Source organism: Temnothorax longispinosus, chromosome 11, assembly GCF_030848805.1.
Source record: "Temnothorax longispinosus isolate EJ_2023e chromosome 11, Tlon_JGU_v1, whole genome shotgun sequence".
Taxonomy (NCBI): domain Eukaryota; kingdom Metazoa; phylum Arthropoda; class Insecta; order Hymenoptera; family Formicidae; genus Temnothorax; species Temnothorax longispinosus.
This window is the reverse complement of record NC_092368.1, coordinates 11,518,604-11,538,920: the sequence shown is the minus strand read 5'-3', so window position 1 is coordinate 11,538,920 and position 20,317 is coordinate 11,518,604. Positions and strand designations below refer to the sequence as shown.

The 20,317-nt window shown below is 35.4% G+C and overlaps 1 protein-coding gene and 1 long non-coding RNA gene across 6 annotated transcripts; one reads left to right on the top strand and one right to left on the bottom strand.

Annotated features, from left to right (window-relative positions):
• Positions 1-980: 980 nt before the first annotated feature.
• LOC139821788 (GTPase-activating protein and VPS9 domain-containing protein 1-like) lies at positions 981-14,298 on the bottom strand. Of its 2 annotated transcripts, none has more exons than XM_071793118.1 (4): positions 13,107-14,298; positions 12,805-13,009; positions 12,349-12,724; positions 981-1,492 (listed from the first exon to the last, which is right to left on the bottom strand). In XM_071793118.1, exons 2-4 carry the CDS (start codon positions 12,827-12,829, stop codon positions 1,366-1,368), a joined length of 528 nt encoding a protein of 175 aa, XP_071649219.1. In that variant the 5' UTR covers positions 12,830-13,009; positions 13,107-14,298; the 3' UTR covers positions 981-1,365. The 2 variants fall into 2 exon arrangements, with proteins under 2 accessions (XP_071649219.1, XP_071649220.1); XM_071793119.1 differs by having other exon boundaries at positions 12,333-12,724; positions 13,107-14,292.
• Positions 1,524-10,537, top strand: LOC139821789 (uncharacterized). Of its 4 annotated transcripts, none has more exons than XR_011734336.1 (6): positions 1,527-2,991; positions 5,133-5,364; positions 5,458-5,768; positions 5,894-6,075; positions 7,174-7,306; positions 7,620-10,537. It is a non-coding gene; the product is annotated as an uncharacterized lncRNA (long non-coding RNA). The 4 variants fall into 4 exon arrangements; XR_011734335.1 differs by having other exon boundaries at positions 1,528-2,991; positions 5,475-5,768; XR_011734334.1 differs by having other exon boundaries at positions 1,524-2,991; positions 5,136-5,768.
• Positions 14,299-20,317: the final 6,019 nt, after the last annotated feature.

The following is a 20,317-nucleotide window of genomic DNA, read 5'->3' as shown; positions in this document are numbered from 1 at the left end:
AATGAATGTCCGGGAAAGAATCTACCATATGAAATCGTTTGTATTTCGTATGAAGACTTTTGAAGTGCAATTGAAAAGGTTTGTGAGTCATTCGTTTAATTGTAATTAATTAATTATTTTTACACCATGCATTTAGCCGAAATAGATAAATTAATAAAAGTTTTTATACGGAATCGTTTGTATTTTGTATGAAGAGTTATGAAGTGTGATTAAAAAGGTTTGTGAGTCACCCAGATAATTTTAATTAAATATTTATAAACTCGGTAATTAGCCGAAATATAGATTTTTAGTTCATGTTAAAAGAAGAAGGCGCTATAGTGTTCCCGAAGGTCCGTCTGCAATCAGAATTAATATAAACGTTTTAAAAATTATTTTATACTGAAATAAATATACAAGCTAATAAGCCTGTAGCTATACGCGATAGTTGCTAATTAAGTTTGTAAAGATATACCAGCTGTGCAGGGTGAAGAGCAGGTTATCTCAAACGCCCTGCCACAACCCAATTAAAAGAGACTCAAATGTCATTACCGCTGAGAAGTACTTTTTGCCATTTAAGTTAGCATGTCAGAGCAACCGGATTGTCCATTGCGTTCCACCTTGAATTTTTTTTACAGTCGTTTATTAGAATTGCCTTACTTTTAAATTGAGCGCTTTTAAATGTATTATTATTAAACTACCGATATCGATATATTATTAGTAATTTAATATTAAAACTTGACAGAGTGACGTAAACTAATTCGCTCATAGTATTATAACAAAGTTATGCGTTCAAATTCTCGAAAGCTAATAGCTTCTTTACTAAGCTCTCTCTTTATGTCGATCGATTCAGATAAAAATCTCCGAAGTCTTTCTTTCTCTCGCGATATTTCTAAAGTAAAACTGTACAAAAGCTCTACGAAATTGGCGATATTTTTCACGGATCTGGTTCAAGTCTCGGCTCTTGAGGAAGGTGCGCATATAGAAAGAGTACGCCAACACAGTTTATCCTGCTAAATGGTTATCAATTCTCTATAAGTTCTGTATTGTACATAAATTATAGAATATCTAAACGTTTCTTTTTTTTTCGATGTCCTGTGACATTGTACAATAGAGTTACAAATAAAGATAAAGCCACACTTTACGTATAATCTGATTCAGTCTTTGCTAATGTTACATAATAACGTGCGAAAGAACTAACAGTTAGACTATTTAAGAGGCTATTTAAGAATTTTAATTGATACTGGAAGCATAAAACTGTTCAGCTAGCTTTACACAAGATATTGGTCTTCTTCTTTATGAAATCGTCAAATTATGATTATGATACATTTCTACATTATCACCAGCATCGAATCTAATCTTATTTATCGTAATACTCTTGAGAAACTGTTAATCCATTGTTTTAACTCGATCGCGGCGCAGAACTGCGTCCACCAATATTGTTCTTTTCCCTCCAATCGATTCCCGTAAAAGCTGTCTACATATTGAACAGTCGATACAACGACGGCGGATTAGTCTGAAATTAAGCACACGTTAACAATCACTCTTCTTGCTAAAATCACAATTTTCTTTTCAATCGCATACTGTTATGTGTGTTTTCTATTATTTTAAACCAATCGCGCTCCACTGTATACGTGTAATGCTAGTTCTTTCTGAGCGCGGGAATCTCCCTCCTGAGAGAGGGCGTTGTATGTATAGCGGGATCGCTCGTTCGTCTTTTCCGGCAGACGGGCACAACTGAGCCATGTAACTACACGCATTTCTGTCTCGATTAAAATTAAGGTGTTATTTTACGAGTACGTGCATTTGTAACCCTATCCCTCAAGTGAACCCCGAAACCCGTTGGGTCACAACAATTGGCGACGAGGATGGGATGAGGGTTCCTCGATAACTAGAGGAAGATACAAGCCCGTTAGCAAGGAAGCACGAGAAACGGCAAGTACGAGGCGGACATTTTCTCTTTGTGAGCCTCTACCGAAATGGCGACAGCAGCAGTGCCAAATACTTTTACAATCGAGCCGTTCGATTCCACGACTACAAATTGGTCACGATGGTTGCTCAGGTTAGAAGGGGCATTTCGAATTTTCGTAATTAAAGACGAGGCCCGAGTACCTTATTTATTACATTACGTCGGGGCCACATCGTTCGACATCTTGTGCGATCGTCTTTCGCCATAAGATCCTTTCGAAGCAAGTTACGACACGCTTACAAGGAGTCTAAGGGACTTCTATGATCCAGCTCCGTTAGAAATAGCGGAAAACTTTAAATTCCATCAACGCAAACAAAAGGATGGCGAAACCGTCCAGGAATTCTTAGCGGCACTACATAAGCTAAGCGTGCACTGCAAGTTTGGAGATTACTTAAAAACAGCCCTGAGAAACCAGCTAGTTTTCGGCTTGTCGAACAAGAGGATCCAGGCACGACTTCTAGAACTGGCGGACTTAACACTGGAGGAAGTAGCTCAGGTGGCTACTACGATGGAACTATCCGAGAAAGGAGCTCAACAGTTACAAGGGGGAGCAGTCGATCTAAGCCTGGTACAAGCGGTCAAGCGGACTCCTCGATACTCGCCTAATGTAGATAAGTCTTTGAAAGTAAACTCAAAAGGTACAAACGCGCGTAAGCCTAGTGGCAAACAAGCTTCTCAAAATGTAAAGAAACCTACAAATTCAAATACTAATGCGATTACATATTATAGGTGCGGTTCAAATCATTTAGCGTCTAAGTGTACACTTGATAAAAATGTAAAATGCAACGCTTGTGGAAAAAGCGGGCACCTGAAAAAGGTCTGTTTTCAACGCAACCGAGAAACAAACCAACTCGAAGAGATTCTACAGTTGGAACATACGCAATTTCGGGACAAGATTTCAACTAACCAAGCTTCATTTTGAGAAGCTTGTTTGCCACTAGGCTTACGCGCGTTTGTACCTTTTGAGGTTACTTCTGGTAAACGGCAAGCAAGTAAAATTCGAAATTGATAGCGGTGCTGCGGTGTCGGTGATGGCTCAGGAACACGTTAGTAAACTTTTTCCAAATTCGCCCATTCAACAAACGCAACTTAAGTTAGTTTCTTACCGTTAAATTATTAGGATATATAGTCGTGACTGTACGATGCCGTAATAAATTATACAAATTGAATCTTTACGTTACAAACGAAAAAAGAAATGCTTTGCTAGGTCGCGAATGGATTTTCCAATTACAAGATGAAAATAATATTAAGGAGTTCATAAGTAGCGTAAATTCAATACATACAATTGATACTAGTTATAAAAATAGGTTAGACGCGCTTTTACAAAAATACCAATCAATTATGACTCCGTCAATATCAAAGATTAAAGGTATACAAGCAAAACTAACTTTAAAAAAGAATGCGAAACCGATATTTTGCAAATCGCGGCCAGTGCCTTTTAAGTTACGTCCACTAATAGAAAAAGAATTACAACGATTAGAATCGGAAGGAGTTCTAGTAAAGGTGGATACTTCCGAATGGGCTACGCCAATAGTTCCCGTCCTTAAAAAGGATGGTCAGATTCGCATTTGTGGCGACTACAGTGTCACTTTAAATCCTCAGCTCGTCGTTGACGATCATCCACTTCCGACAGCGGATGAATTGTTTGTCTCAATGGCTGGGGGTACGGTCTTTTCGAAAATCGACTTACGACAAGCTTACTTGCAAATGGAAGTTAGTCCCGAGGATCAACATCTTCTTACGTTAAATACGCATAAAGGTCTCTACCGGTCTACGCGTTTGATGTACGGAGGCGCTTCTGCGCCAGCCATTTGGCAACGAAAGATCGAATACATTTTAAAGGATTTGCTCGGAATAGCTGTTTTCTTAGATGACATAAGAATCGCGGGTAAAAATCCGGAAGATCATTTACAAAAATTAGAAGCAGTCTTTAAACGTTTACAACAATACAACATAAGGATTAACTTAGATAAAAGTGAATTTTTTATGAAGCAAATCAATTATTGTGGATACATTATTGATAAAAATGGATTACATAAAGAACCAAATAAAGTCGAAGCAATTAAGAAAATGCGTAGACCAGAGAATGTAACTGAAGTGCGTAGTTTTCTTGGCATGATAAACTACTATGGTCGTTTTATTAAAAATCTAAGCGTGATACTACACCCGTTAAATAATCTCCTACGTAAAAATACTAAATTTATTTGGACTACAGATTGTGAAAAAAGTTTTATAGCTGCAAAAAAGGCTTTTTCAAGTACAAATTTCTTAGTACATTTCGATCCAACTCTACCGTTAATTCTAGCCACGGATGCTAGTGCGTATGGCGTAGGTGCTATTTTGTCACATTTATATCCGGATGGCACGGAGAGAGTTATTCAGTACGCTTCACAAACTCTTTCCAAAACGCAAAGATCGTACTCCCAGATAGACAAAGAGGCTTATGCCATTATTTTCGGCATAAAAAAATTCTATCAGTTTTTACACGGTGGACATTTTACCTTAATCACGGACCATCGTCCGTTAGTGCAAATCTTCTCACCCCAAAAAGGACTACCAATTTGTAGTGCTATGCGAATACAGCACTATGCTCTTTTTCTACGAGGGTTTAACTATACTATTAAATATAGGAAATCAGAGGCACACGCGAATGCAGATTGTCTTTCTCGCCTTCCCATTAAAGATAATCAGGTAAACGAAGATGTAGTAGATATTTTTCAATTAGATGTGATTGACAGTCTTCCACTTACAATTACAGAATTAGCTACAGCTACAAGTAAAGATAAAGAACTTCTAACAGTTTTAAAAGCATTAAAATCAGGGAAAGATTTTAAAAAGTTATCAGGTTTCAACTTAGATACCAGCGAACTTACACTACAAAATAACGTAATTCTAAGAGGTCATCGAGTAGTAATTCCATTAACATTACGTAAAAAAATTCTACAAGAATTACATATTGGACATTTTGGAGTTAGTAAAATGAAAAATTTAGCCAGGAGCTATGTTTGGTGGCCAAATATCGATAAAGATATAGAATCTTTAGCTAGAAATTGTAAAGATTGTAACTCTTTTCGCAATAACCCTACTAAAATAGAACCACATATTTGGGAGCAAACCGCAACTCCTTTCAGTCGTGTTCACGCAGATTTTGCAGGACCTTTTCTAGGACATTTTTTCTTTATTTTAGTAGATTCATATACTAAATGGCCAGAAGTTTACATCGTCAAAGACATTACAGCAAAGACTACAATAGATTTGTGTAGAAAAATTTTCGCTACATTCGGGATTCCAAAAACGTTCGTGTCGGACAATGGAAGAACCTTCATTTCAACTGAATTTACATCTTTTTTAAAACAAAATGGAATCATACAAAAACTTACAGCACCGTACAATCCGGCTACGAATGGCCAAGCAGAAAGGTTCGTACAAACTTTAAAGAACTCTTTACGTCGCATGCGAAGCGATAGAACAAATGTACACATTGCGTTACAACAAATGTTAATACAATATAGAAATATAATTCATCCAGCGACAGGGAAATCTTCTGCAGAATTAATGTTTACTAGAAAAATACGCACACGTCTGGACCTAGAGACCCTCCAGGGAGAGACTGGCCAAAAGGAGAACCCGATTTTGATTGGCTACCGCCATTTGCATTCAAACCGGAAATAAGAGATACAGTCTTATGTATATAGTTCAATGGTGGACATCATCTTGCGTCTTTTCGTAGTTCTCGTGCGCCGTATTACGCTCTGAAAAGCATTTAATTGAGAGGAAAAAAGAAGAATTTTATAAAAATAATTGTGTGCAACGTTATTATAAGGTAAATTTTAATTGAGAAAAGTATTATTTTTCTATTTTTTAATATTAAAAATAATAGTTTCTATGATCTAACCTAATCTAACCTACATAATCAATTTTGTAATATATTTATTTACAATATTTTAGCAAGAATGGTTAGTTGCTGCGCAGCATATTGCACAAATTCATCCAAAAAGTTTATGTGCATAAAATCTAAACAACGTTTCCAAATGTGCAGATTTCCTACAAATCCGAAAAGAAGAGAAATATGGATAAAAAATTTAAACAGATGTGATTATCAACCAACATTAAATTCTTATTTATGTGAGGTAAGAAACAAATATTTTATAACTTATTTATATTTCTAGTAAACAAAATCTTAGCTATTAGATTTAGGGACCTATTCTGTAAATGTTAATGACATCATTATGTGCCTTGCACAGGTATAATACATCATAGAATAGCTGCGCAAAACACATAACAATATTGTTAACATTTACAAAAAATAGGTTCCTTAAGTCTGACTATTGCCTAAGTAGATCCAGTATCATCGTTGCTATTGCATTAAACTCATATTTTATCAGCAGAATCAACATACCTTAATAATTGATTAGTAGTAGAAATTGAATAGGCTCTATCATATATTTTATTTAAATACATTTCAGTTATAGATACAGAAAGACACAAATGCTTTGCTATCAATCTGGCATTATACTATTAATTGATTTTGTTTAATACATTTCTACTGCTATTTTGCCAACAAAATTTGTAACAGATACTTTGCAAAATTTATTTTGACAGATTTGATTGTCTGGATTTATATCTATGTTTAGTATTATATTAAATATATTTAGTATTATATTAAATTTTAATTTTATATTGGGAATAAATACATAAAATATCACTTACCATAAGAATATATATTCTAAGCAATACAGTTTTCTCAAAAATCTTGACACACATCTATGTCATGTGTCATTTCGATATTTAGATTTTGCTATATATACCACTAATAAAACTTAAAAATAATCTCCATATAAATTTGAATTTGATTATACTCATGCGAAAAGAAGTATATTTAATTATACTTAAAAATTACAGTATTTCTTATTTTATAATTTCATTCAAGTTAAAATCTTATTTACATATTAGTTTATATGATATAATTGTATGTATGTGTGTGTTCACAAAATAAGTCAACTTCTTTAATTAAATAATTTTCTTTTAATACATAAGAATATTTAATAATTTATGAAGTTAAGTCTCAACTTCTTTAATTAAATGATTTTCTTTTAATACATAAGAATATTTAATAATTTATAAAGTAAAATTTATTTAAATTGTAAATTTATAACTTTTTAAAAGTAGATGTTTATAAAATATTAAAATAAATTTTATAAAATTTTTATTTACATGATATGTTGAAGGTTCATTTCACAAAAGAAATGTGGGAAAAGACACGTAATGGAAGAAAGAGATTAAAATCTACAGCAATTCCAACTATTTTTAAAAGTAGTGAACAGGACTTTTATGTCATACAACAACCTATTCCAAATTATGGTATGTATTTTTTAATAATAAGATTTTGACTTAAATGTCCGCGTGCGCATGTGTGCATGTGTAGGCATGCGTTGTGCATATCTGTAAATTTAATAATTTACTGGTTATATTCTTATATTTAATGAAATGTTTTTAAATCATTCATATAATAACAAAAACTTGTTGTTTTACAATAATTATTTTATTAACTGGTTTTTATAAATCAAAATATAAATATAAAATAACAATTTTTGCAGATTTTGGTAAAATAATTGCGTTATAATAAACTTTTGTTTTTAACGTAAAAATTTTGTCTATATTTTTCGTATTATAGAATTTGTTGATGTTGCTGAAGTACATGAAGAGCATTTACAGAATGAAAGAATATTACAATTAGAAGAAGGAAAAGAACAAATAGAAAATGAAGAATAGAAGAAGGAGAAGAACAAATAGAAAATGAAGAAAAAATACAATTCAAAGAAAGAGGTGAATTGGTACGAGGAGAAGAAACACTTGATAAAGAAAAAGAAGTAGCATCAATATGCAACACTGATACTGTCTGTAATTGTTCGCAAGTGCGAAAACTTGAAAGGAAATTAGCAAAAATGAAGCAGTCATTAAAAGAAAGTAATAAATTGAAAAATGTAATGAAGAGTGAATTATTTCGAACAAAGAATAAAGTAAAAAGATTACAGCAAGAAGTATGTAAAAATAAATCTTATATTTTAAGAAGCGTATTGAACGACGACCAAGTGCACTTGTTACAAAATAAACTTAAAAAAATATCTTCTTGGAGTAAAGAAACATTAGTACGAGCATTTAAATTAAAATTCACTTGTGGCACAACAGGTTATAATGAATTATTAAAACAAAATTATCCTTTACCTAGTCAGCGTACTCTCAGAAGAAAGTTACAGAGTTTAATATTAAAAAGTGGAATTTGCAATGAAATTTTCGATTTTATGCGAATTAAAGTTTCACGATTTAAAAATGATTATGATAAAAATTGCGTTTTAGTTTTGGATGAAATGAGCATCACTCCTGGTAAACAGTATGATGTAGCTACTGACAGTTTTATGGAAAAGTAACTTTACCTGAACATGAAGGAAATGCGACTCATGCTCTTTGTTTCATGTTAGCTGGATTGGCCGGTCGCTGGAAACAAGTAGTTGCATATTTTTTTACAGCTAATTCAACGCGTGGTGATATTTTAAAGTCAATTTGCGAGGAAATAATACAGAAAGCTGAAAACGTAGGTCTTGTTGTACATGCAATTACATCAGATATGGGACCAAATAATCAATCTATGTGGAAAAAATTTAATGTAGTGTCTCGACGTTCTAAAGTTGTCAATTACGTTCAACATATTTGTAACCCCGAAAGAAAATTGTTTTTTTACTCTGATGTACCACATGCTTTAAAAAATATATGTAGGGCTTTACTAAAATTTAATTTTAAAATTCCAAATGAATTTGTAATAAAATATCAATTACCTTGCGATGAAGTTAAAGCTAGTCATTTATTTGATATTATAGAGGCTGATAAAGAATGTGATATTAAATTAGCTCCAAATATGCGAGAGGAGAATTTAGTATCAAAAGATCACTTTCAAAAAATGAAAGTTTCAAATGCATTGAAAGTTATTAATCGATCAGTGTTTAATGATCGGCCTGACTGGCAATATATTGAAAATTATAACAACAGTTATAATTTTCAATATATTGCCAGTCAGGCCGATCATTAAACACTGATTATATTTTATTACTGGCGAAAATTTATTTTATTCGTTACTAATCGAGATGTCAGTTCTTTAAAGTTTTTAGCAGATAATGATCAACATTATACTCGGCAAACCACTGCATGGTTTATAGATTTTTTAAGGCGTTGGTATGATATTATGGCGAGTAGAAATGTTTCTCTTGCTCTTAGCTCTTTAAATCCTGAAAAACTTTTAGAAACTAGAGATTTTTTACATGAGGTAATTAACTTATTTACTCAATTAAAAGTTGGAGAAAAAGAGAATTGGAAACCATTTCAAGCTGCAGTTATATTATCAACATCTACAGTTTTAGACTTGAGTTTGATTTTGATAAACGAACAAAATTTTAAATTTTTTTTACCTGCACGACTGACGCAAGATTGTATCGAAAACTTTTTTTCTACTGTAAGACGTAAAAATGTTATTCCTAATGCACTTCAGTTTAAAAATAATTTAAAATTAATTACAGTGTCTCAATTTATGAAGAATGTTAGTAATAGCAGTTATGAAGAAGATGACAGATCATTTTTTTCAGATTTCTTTGATGTATTGACTGTAAACCACGATTCAGAAAGTTCCTTAATTGATAACTCTGTTTATGAAAACATTAATAATGATTTAAATACAACAGTAATTACTTGGAGTAAAACAGACTTAAATAAAATACATCACATTGGTGGATATATACTTAGAAGTATTTTCAAAAATCAAAAAGTGTGTATTACATGTATTTCAGCTACTGGATCAATGAGAAGCAGTAATGCTTTTTATCATCTACTTACACGGCTTAGAGCTTGGCACACCAATTCTCTATTTTTCCTTAATTCTGCGACATTGCGTTTCTTTTTACAGATGGAAAAAATATTCCGAGTTTTTCTTAAGTATAGCAAACATAAAAATAGTAGAGTTAAGTTAAAACATTTCTTTATTGAAAAATGTCAAAAAATTAAATATTTCTTACCTAAGTGCCACAATTTAAAAGAAAAAATAATATGTAGATTTTATATGTTTCGTATGAAAATTTCATCTCATAAATTACGACAAGATAAATCTGTTATTTTTGCAAGTAAAAGCATGGCAATGCATAATTTAATAAAATAAAATTTGTAATTTTAATTCATAATTTTCTTGATAGTATAAGATATCCTAGGGACCTCCAGGATATCTGAAGGATATCCTGAAGCATTTTTCAGGATGTCCAAGGACATATTTAGGATGCTTCTAAGATATTTTGTGCTATCTAGGTTTGTTTTATTATTTTTATGAACACACCTATTATCAGACTTTCTTCAGTGCTATGGTCATAAACATTTAACATCTTTATAATTATCTAATTAATAAATCTAATTTATAAATATCTATTTAATTTAAAGTAATTTTAATTGTTTTTCTTTTTTAGATGGAGCTAACAAATAAATTGCGTTCAATTTTGCAAGAGTGAAAACATCAATCAATGGAATTTTTCAAATAAATATACCTATTAATAACGATAATGTGATTTATTACTCAGACAGCACCATGTCCAAAATCGGGACATAAGACGTCTTTTAGCCATCTTTTCGTAAGACGTTTAAAAGATGTCTAAAAGATGTTTTACACGTCTTATGTACCGCTTTTGGACATGTGTGCTGTCTTGGTTATTTACTGATTATATATTTCTCTTTCGTGTATCTTTACTTCTTTTATAGTTCTTTACTTTTTTTATAGTTTTGATTATAGATTGTACTTCAGAATTATAATTTTATTAGATATTGATTTTTACAATAAAGTTTACATTATTTTTAATATTATAGGGAGCTCTTTGTTAACCAATCTATAACAAGTAAAATTATTTTTAATCTTAAAGTAATATTTTGTTAACAAATACAATAATAGCTCTGAAAATAGGTACATAATTATAGAAAGAATAATAAACATTTAAATAAAAGCTAAGCACTGTTAAATTATTTATTTAATACCGTTAATAAAGGCAAAAGTAATACAAGTTATTAATAGAAGAATATTGCTGTTAACAAAATATTATTGCTGGATTTGTTATTTAAATTCTTTTTGTTTTTATTTTTTACTGAAAAATGTCCAAAGTAGAACCGTGTAGATATTTGTATTTTATTTGAAATTTTTTATAACTATACACACGAATAATATTTGAGCACTTATTTATCTGTTTCTAATTCCTTTAGTAATGTTTTATTATTTTTTTATCGCGTTTTGTTATTTTTATATTTAAAATAATATACACTTTTATATATATATATATATGATATTTTAAACTGGTACACTTTAATTTTTGCCGCGTACAATCCTATTTCCTGTTTGCATGCAAATGGCGGCGTGTTGGCCAGTCTCTCCCTGGAGGGTCTCTAGTCTGGACCTACTACTCCCAGAAACGAAGAATTGTAACGAAAGAACAGAAACTCATTGTATCTTTAAGGAGGGAGAGAGAGTGAGTTGTCGAAATTATACAGGTGCAGACAAATGGATGTTTGGAAAAATTTTAGAGCGTATAGGAAATTTACACTATAAGATTAGACTAGATGATGGACGAATTTGGAAAAGACACATCAATCAGATACGCGTAATTGGCGAAAAGACGCCAGTAAAGATAAATGATAACACGTCCGACTTAGATTATTCATTAGTCGATTATACACCTCCAGTAGAGGAAAGAGTTAGGGATAACGTTGAGGAAGCGGATCACCGATCACCAGAAGTAGTAAGAACACCGCCTCCTCCACAAGCGTTGCCAGCGCAACCAGAAAATTCCCCCGAATGCGAAATTGACCCGATAGAAACTACTCCAAGACAACCTGTGAGACCACGAAGGCCATATAAGTTGCCTACACGTTTTGGAGATTATGAAGTTAAGCTAAGATAGAAAGAAGTTACCTTGATACTAATTTTCTTCTCTTGCGCGAATTACTATGTTTTATTTTCTTTTCGTACAAGTGCGCCGCGTAGGCATCGAAAACGTTTACACCCACTTATGTTTCGTTCTTTTCTTAGCGGAGAGGGTGTTATGTGTGTTTTCTATTATTTTAAACCAATCGCGCTCCACTGTATACGTGTAATGCTAGTTTTTTCTGAGCGCGGGAATCTCCCTCCTGAGAGAGGGCGTTGTATGTATAGCGGGATCGCTCGTTCGTCTTTTCCGGCAGACGGGCACAACTGAGCCATGTAACTACACGCATTTCTGTCTCGATTAAAATTAAGGTGTTATTTTACGAGTACGTGCATTTGTAACCCTATCCCTCAAGTGAACCCCGAAACCCGTTGGGTCACAACACATACCTTGATTATGACATACCTGAAGACCAGCACGGGAGTCAGATCGTCGGCAGCAGGTATGCCTCTTTCCGACGCCATGGAGAAGAGATTCACGATGGTAGTCGCGCAACAAAATACACACTGCAACTTATCCCTAGGAGTCTTATACGCCGATATCACAGCCAATTCAGCCTGCGCCCATGACCAGGGGCATTCGTAATGATAAACTTTTGAAATGCGTAGGTCCCTGTGATTTGAAGTTACGACCTTTGCCAACTTATTGATATGACCGTGAAAAAGCTGGTCCCTATATACATCTCCATCTTCATTTAGATAGAGCGCATTGTGGTATACCCGTGCCATGACGGTTCTTTCCACCACGACTCTCGCCAAATCTAACTGGTTGGCGCTTGCCGCTGAAAGTAAGAAGCAAGTTCAGACGTCTCTGAGCACTCCGCTAAGATCAATTGCGAGATAAATAATTATATTCATGTACATTGCCAAATCGGATCGTTGTCCATTTCCACGTGGACCTTCCCTAGAAAATTATCTACGAGATCCTGTTTCTCGTCAGCTAGCGTAAGCTTTTTAAACTCTTCGCAGGAGAAAAGCTTTCTTTTTTTTCCAAAAATACCCTCACACAAACGGATACAAGATGATTATTGATAGCATCCCGATCGCACTTAACTCGCACGCATAATCTGAAAAATATTATTAAACGGTTGACATCTTACATTTAAACATCTTACATTTACTTATACATTACATACAAAGATGATATTTATATATAAACAGTACCTATCTAAGTGAGCTAATGTCGACAGCAATCCCTAACGACATCTGATTAAATATGCGATATAAGGAGATCGCTTTTGATAATCCTCTCGAAGTGATTTGAAGAGCTTTCTACATCCATCGTCATTAAATAGACGCACGCAACGTAAAGTTTCATGAAGATGAGTTAGACTTAGCTAACTAAGGCTTAGCTCAGCTTCAGTTTTGCCGTTTGCTATGACAGAACCTTCCTGCTGATGTTCCCCATCAAGCCTCACGTTCTCTTCCTCTGCCTGAGTCTCCATTCGCGCGAAGATCACGTTGATCATCTGCGTGAGAGTCGCACAGGCTGTTGTTTGATTCACCAGGTTGCGCGACGACAAATAAACGTTGTAAACAGTACGAATTGTTAACAGTACCGTACCCTCGTATACCTCCACATGCTGGCTTGTCATTACAGTCAGCAGAGCTTTAATAATCTGCAGCTGCACACTCTCATCGGTCTGTGGACCGCAAATTGTCTCGACAATGCGCACAATCAGCAGCTTGTTAGGCTCCGTTGAATCAGGCACATTGCCAGTGAGATGGCTATATGCGATTAACTTCTGCAGGCAGTCCAGTGCTGTGTCACCACAATCCGTAGTGACTAGCTCTGACATGCTGACTCAAATGGCAAGAAGTACTTCTTAGCGGTAATGACATTTGAGTCGCTCTTAATTGGACTGTGGCCCAATTAAGGGCGTTTGAGATAACCTCTTCACCCTGCACAGTTGGTGTATGTACATCTTTGATCTCGTTACGGAGGTCCTCTGCAAGATGGAAATATGAGTGACAAACTTAATTAGCAACTATCGCTTATAGCTACAGGCTTATTAGCCTGTATATTTATTTATTTCAGTATAAAATAATTTTTAAAACGTTCATATTAATTCTGATTGCAGACGGACCTTCGGGAACACTAGCGCCTTCTTCTTTTAACATGAATAACTAAAAATCTATATTTCGGCTAATTACCGAGTTTATAAATATTTAATTAAAATTATCTGGGTGACTCACAAACCTTTTTAATCACACTTCATAACTCTTCATACAAAATACAAACGATTCCGTATAAAAACTTTTATTAATTTATCTATTTCGGCTAAATGCATGGTGTAAAAATAATTAATTAATTACAATTAAACAAATGACTCACAAACCTTTTCAATTGCACTTCAAAAGTCTTCATATAAAATACAAACGATTTCATATGGTAGATTCTTTCCCGGACATTCATTTCCGGTCAAATACATACGAATGATGCTAACGCCATTTTTGACTATGCTAACAGGAATGGCCTTAAGCTTAACCCTGCTAAGTCGAAGGTTATTGTATTTGGCAGTCAAGCACATGTAAATACAATTAATCTCAACTGTCTACCACCAATCATGGTGAATAATACTCCACTACCATTTGTGAGTAAAGTGAGAAATTTAGGTGTTATCTTTACGTCTAGTCTTTCGTGGAAGAAACACATCTTCCTTGTCTCACAAAGAGTTCACTGTGCTGAGACAGGATTTTTATTTGACGAACCCTTTCACCCGACGCGGCTTGGGTCAGAGCTGTCGGGGCTCAAAATGCAATTAATTAACGTAAGTTGGGCGCCAGTTAATTTTCCCGAAATTAACAAAGTTCTGAATCTACAATAGAATGGTTCGATTGGGTGACCCAGGAAACAGGAGATACCAAGAATTGGAAAGTAATTGACGGAACTGAAGACTGTTACTCACGTTTGACAAGAATCGGTACTCTTTATTTTCCAACAGGTAATCACAACTCTCGGAGATCGACTCTCCGTGCGATCTCTTTCGATAATAGTTCGACGACGCTTTTCACAATTGACCTTCCGTGCGATCGCTTGACAAGACTTGACGACGTTTACGAGGTTATCGACCTTCGCGCACGGTGTTCACACAGAGGTGTTTTTTTTTTTTTTTTTTTTTTTTTTTTTTAAGAAGGACCATGGGGAAAGCCCATATGGTCTACATATACATGAAGCGGGACTAGGTTGTAACGCAGCTCCATACATTAAGGCCATTTACATGAACGCCTCAATAGAGACGTCCCAATCACAATTCACATTTAACTAAAAATGGAGCATATAATAAAATAATTATTTTGCCACGCATTCGCGCGCACAGCCCCTAAAAAATTGGAAAGGAGTCCCCTCCTTGTCTAAATCCTAAACATCACATCACAGCCCGCAACTATTAACTAAGCTTAAGAATTTACAATCTATTAAAATACACTTAAGAATATGATAACTGTTAAAACTAAAAACTAAGGTACATCTAAATATAAAAATTTTAAACATTTTAAAAAATTTAAAAAACTAAAAATTATAAATTGAAGAAAATACAAATAAAAATAAATAAAAGAGAGAGTTATAAAAACATTTCTTGCAGTTGCACGAATTATTTCTATTTATATTTACGAACTAAAATATACGACTAAATATTTGACCACTTGTACATCAACTCAAGTTAAGCAGAGCACACCTCGACGGCGCATAATTAACGGACCATAAACTGGATATAGGGCTACCTAAAAAATCGTAAGAAATGAGGATTTGTATCAAATGAAAATCGGCAATGAGCATATGAACTCCTCCAGAATGAATGCCACCTCCGGTGAGGGGATTTGAAGTAAAAACTCCAATAAGAAGGGGCCGTATCCAAACAACTTGGATAGGGCCTTTACCAAAATCTCGCGTTGCTCGTCATACTGAAAACAAGACCAGAAAACTTGCTCAGGGGTCTCCAGTTCCCCACAATATGGACAGTCCGGGGAGTCCACGATGAGGAACCTAAACAAACTGTCCCGGAGAGATGTATGACCGCATCTCAATCGATTAATAGTTGTGAATGCTCTTCTTTTCATAATCACCCCATCAAACCACGCCGTCCTACAGTTGAAGTTATCGTGATCATAAAAGACTGAGAAAAATCTGGACCCTCTGAAGATCCTTTCCCCATAACCCCACTCGATTGACTCTTTGAAGGTTTCTGTTTAAAGTTGAAAGAGAGAGAGAGATTGTGTTATCCTTTTTGCGGCCATCAGTGGCGATTGTAATATGATAGGTCAAGCCGCGCATTCTACGTAGGCCTTTGAAAAGGCGCGCAAGCGGCGCCGACAACGTTGCGTCCCAGGCGGCGAGGCGCACGTGATCCGCGCATGCTTGAGCATGTTGGGAGGGGCGCGCAGCCCGGGCGAGCGAGCTTCGTTACTCAGATCTCGTTCACGATACATCGTGCGTTGTAACTAAGTTCGATATATAATTGCGTCATCCTTTGAGAATCGAGTCGTTAAGTTGTGATCTGCCTCTATTTGTGTCATAGTAAATTAATTACTTCGAATATCTTAATCAACGAAAGATACGTTTGTAAGCGCAGAGAAAAATTAACGGAGCTACCGGGACTTGAACTCGGGATCCTTCGCTCACAAGCCTAGCACTTAGGCTGCTACCCCACGACTGCTCCACTACTACGCTAATTTCTCCGATCCCTCATCAATACTGGCCCTACGGCCCCAAATCTCCTACAGCTCGGCCAGCCCTGACATCACATTCGCCCCGAATGTGCCATGCCCTCCGACTGCCGAAGCCTGCAAGAATAACCCGGAGCTATACTCCACAACTTCCCAATCACACCACCCACACACAGGTATCCGGTGTATCGGGCAAGTTCTCCTCCAACGAGGTAACGCGAGCACAATCCCACTTCTGAACTGTAAGCGCAGAGAAAAATTAACGGAGCTACCGGGACTTGAACTCGGGATCCTTCGCTCACAAGCCTAGCACTTAGGCTGCTACCCCACGACTGCTCCACTACTACGCTAATTTCTCCGATCCCTCATCAATACTGGCCCTACGGCCCCAAATCTCCTACACGTTAAACTGCGATCGTCACCGAGAGGAATCCAGGGATATCCTTCCCGGCAAGCCAGGCCGGCACGTGGAACGAAGGAAGGAAGCCATTTTCAGGAACGTTCGAGACACCGTCTTTTTGATTTGATCATTGCAATTTACCACCAGAACTGTAATTAAATCCGCAATTATAAGGTAACACCTGTGATCTGTACGAGAGAGGCAGTTAGACACCCGCCTAACATATCACAAAGAATCCCCGATTCTTTTACATTAGACCCCGTCTAATGCTTTACAAGGAATCCCCGATTAGTTAATCTTGCATTAAGCTTACATATCCAGTTAAATCGTAACACTGAGCTCAGTCTAAAGTAAAGTAAATAATTAATCGTTCGGTTGCAACCATTTTCGTGACAAGTAAAAACTTTATTTCTTTCTTTTGTGCGTCTATTTCATTATCATTGATTATACAATATCTCTTATTGTTTATTACGTTACGTTGCGAACATTCTTTACATTCACTTGTAATACATATTTAATGAAAATGCGTTCCTTGCGAATTATATAAATCGTCTCTTGCGTGATGATAAAACTACTGAGTATTCGTTTCCGTGCGTTGCTATAAAAGTTATTTCTCATTGACTTGATAGTTATTCTACTAAGTATTTTGCGACTTCTGAATTATTGAATGTTATGTTCATACTAAAGTGAATTAATGTGTCAATTGAAAAACCTAAGGCCTAAGAATATGAGAAATTGAGAGATTCTTATACTTTATTTTCTTTTACTGAATATATGATTTGCTGAAAATGAATCTTTCTCTCAAGAACAAACAGTCTATATTGTAAATCGTAAAAGGCCAATTAAGATTAATTAGTATTAAAACTCAAAGATTGATACATTATTTCATTTCCTATTTCAATTATGTTTGAAGTGAATTTTGTATTCTGATTGATTTGCTTTACTAATTGAACAGTCCTTTCTTGATTTTACGTGATCTGTTTTATTTTGACTACGTCAATAGAAATTATGAGCTTACATTATTATAAATATTCCCTTGATAATGAACCTGATTACATAACAAAGAAATGCATCAGTGAATACAATTTTATTTTGTCATAAATAAAAGGAAAGGACTGTACTATAATAACTATTGATTTGTTTCTTTTATGTGTTTTATACATTTATTGTATTTCCATTGTATTTTATATAATCTATGTAATAATTTGTTCACGAATACTGGGAAGGTTTTCGGGCAGTTTCCCTTCTCTTATGCAACAAATGTTGGTATTCTTTGTATAGTTCTGCCCAATCGAGCCATTTCAAATTACATAAATTACTAAACGCAATCTCTCTCTCAATAAACGGATTCTTTATTATTTGTTCCTTCCTCATCTAATTCTAGAGTTCAGGCTTGTGCGCGAGCTTGTGCAAACAGTTTCATTTTTCCATAACCGCTTTAATTCTCTATGAGGGATTTCACTAAAGTCACCCCAGGGATCGTCACAGGCCGCCTTGGCAATCCTATCTGCAAGCTCGTTTCCCTTTATACCTCTATGCGAGGGAATCCAGACTAAATTTATATTCCAATTCTTCCTTTTGAATTCAACCAGAAGATTTCTTATTTCTAAGATCAAAAAAGAGGCCAGAGAGGGTTTATAACTGGAAGAGATAGCAAGTAGGTTGGACAACGAGTCGGAGAAAATAAAAGCTTCAGACCACCCCTGCTCTTCACAGATCTGAAGAGCTTTTAAGATGGCCATTGATTCGACTGTAAAGGAGGACAAGAAACCAAGAGCGGACGACCTAAAGAGTATGGTACCGGAATCTAGGACAACGGAAAAACCAGCAGAGTCCCCGCCCTCCTTTTTTATAATAGAACCGTCTGTAAATATAGCCTTGCTCGAAAGCAAGGCCTGACCGAATAACTCGTTAAACTTGTCAGATGGAGAGATATCTCTTTTAATTACATATCCGGAAACCTCATCCACCTCCAAACGAGAAAAAAGAGCCTCAAAATTTCTAGGATAACATATCGGATATTTCCTCTGAGGAACATGATTCACATATTCCTGGAAGGAGGACAATGCCTCAGAAAAGGGGTTACTCATACGCTTCCCGTATAGGAAGGGATGGATATCATTTAGGTATGTCAATTTTTCAATGAGAGGGTGTGTTGCATTGGACCAAGCTCTAAAAAGGAAGCCCAAAGCTAAGTATTTGAGCCTGCAATAGAGAGAGGGTTCTCGAAGTTCTGCAAGCATAACGTTAAGGGGAGTGGATCCCCTGTAGCCCATAACGAGTCTAATCGCTCTCATCTGAATCTTGTCCAACTTTGTGGATAAATCCCTAGAAACAGAGTCCATAAGAAAACCCGCATATTCCAGTCTAGAGCGGACCAAAGCCCTATATACTTTTCTTAGTACCCATGGATCAGAACCCCACCATTTCCTACCTAAGCATTTAAGAGTTCTAATTGAGTTGGCACACTTTTTCTAACTTCATCATGTGAAATTTCCAATTTAGGTTCTTATGAAAAGTGACTCCCAAGAAAGATATTACCTCAAAAGGGTAAATAATTACACCCGAAACATTCAGAGGAGTATTGATTTTCGTTCTAGTCTTATTGAAAACGCAAAATTGAGTCTTTAGCGGAGATAGTACCAATCCGATTTCTTTCAGTCCCCTCTCAATTTGTCTAATGGCACGTTCCAGATTTCTGATACCGATTGTCACCGATGGGGAGGATGAGTAAAGGCAAATATCGTCCGCGTATTGAAGTATGTGCACATCATTCTGTATCAACCTTTCTATATGACTAACATATATAGTGTATAAAATGGGGCTCATAACGCTACCCTGCGGAAGACCCCGATAGGCAAATCTTTTTTCATCCACCTCATGGAAACAGCATGAAACCTTCCTAAAAGAGACAGAATTATAAATAAATGCTAAGAGGGGGAAGGCCAAGAGAGGCCAATTTATCAATAAGAATATCCGAGAGAACCGAATCATAGGCTGATTTTACATCTAGAAACGCAGCGGGAATAGCTCTCTTCTCCTCAAACCCTATCAAGATATCAGTATATAAAATTGTCAAATTATCAAGGCAGCTTCTTTGTCTCCTAAACCCGTACTGCGAATCCGGAATGAGCTTGTTAACCTCTAGCCACCAAAGAAGCCTGTTAGTCACTAGCCTCTCCATGACCTTACATAGACACGATGAGAGTGATATAGGTCTGAACTTATTATTGGAACCTTGCTTCGGGATAAAAAAGACCAGATAGTCCCTCCACTCTTCGGGAAAACTACTTTCCTCATAAAGGAGATT

Excerpts from the sequence above, each read along its gene's own strand:
- LOC139821788 (XM_071793118.1), bottom strand. The coding sequence starts at position 12,829 with ATGGACAACGATCCGATTTGGCAAT. Across the intron at positions 12,725-12,804 it reads CAACGATCCGATTTGGCAAT|CGGCAAGCGCCAACCAGTTA; the intron begins GTACATGAATAT and ends TCTTACTTTCAG. Across the intron at positions 1,493-12,348 it reads ACTCCCGTGCTGGTCTTCAG|ACTAATCCGCCGTCGTTGTA; the intron begins GTATGTCATAAT and ends GCTTAATTTCAG.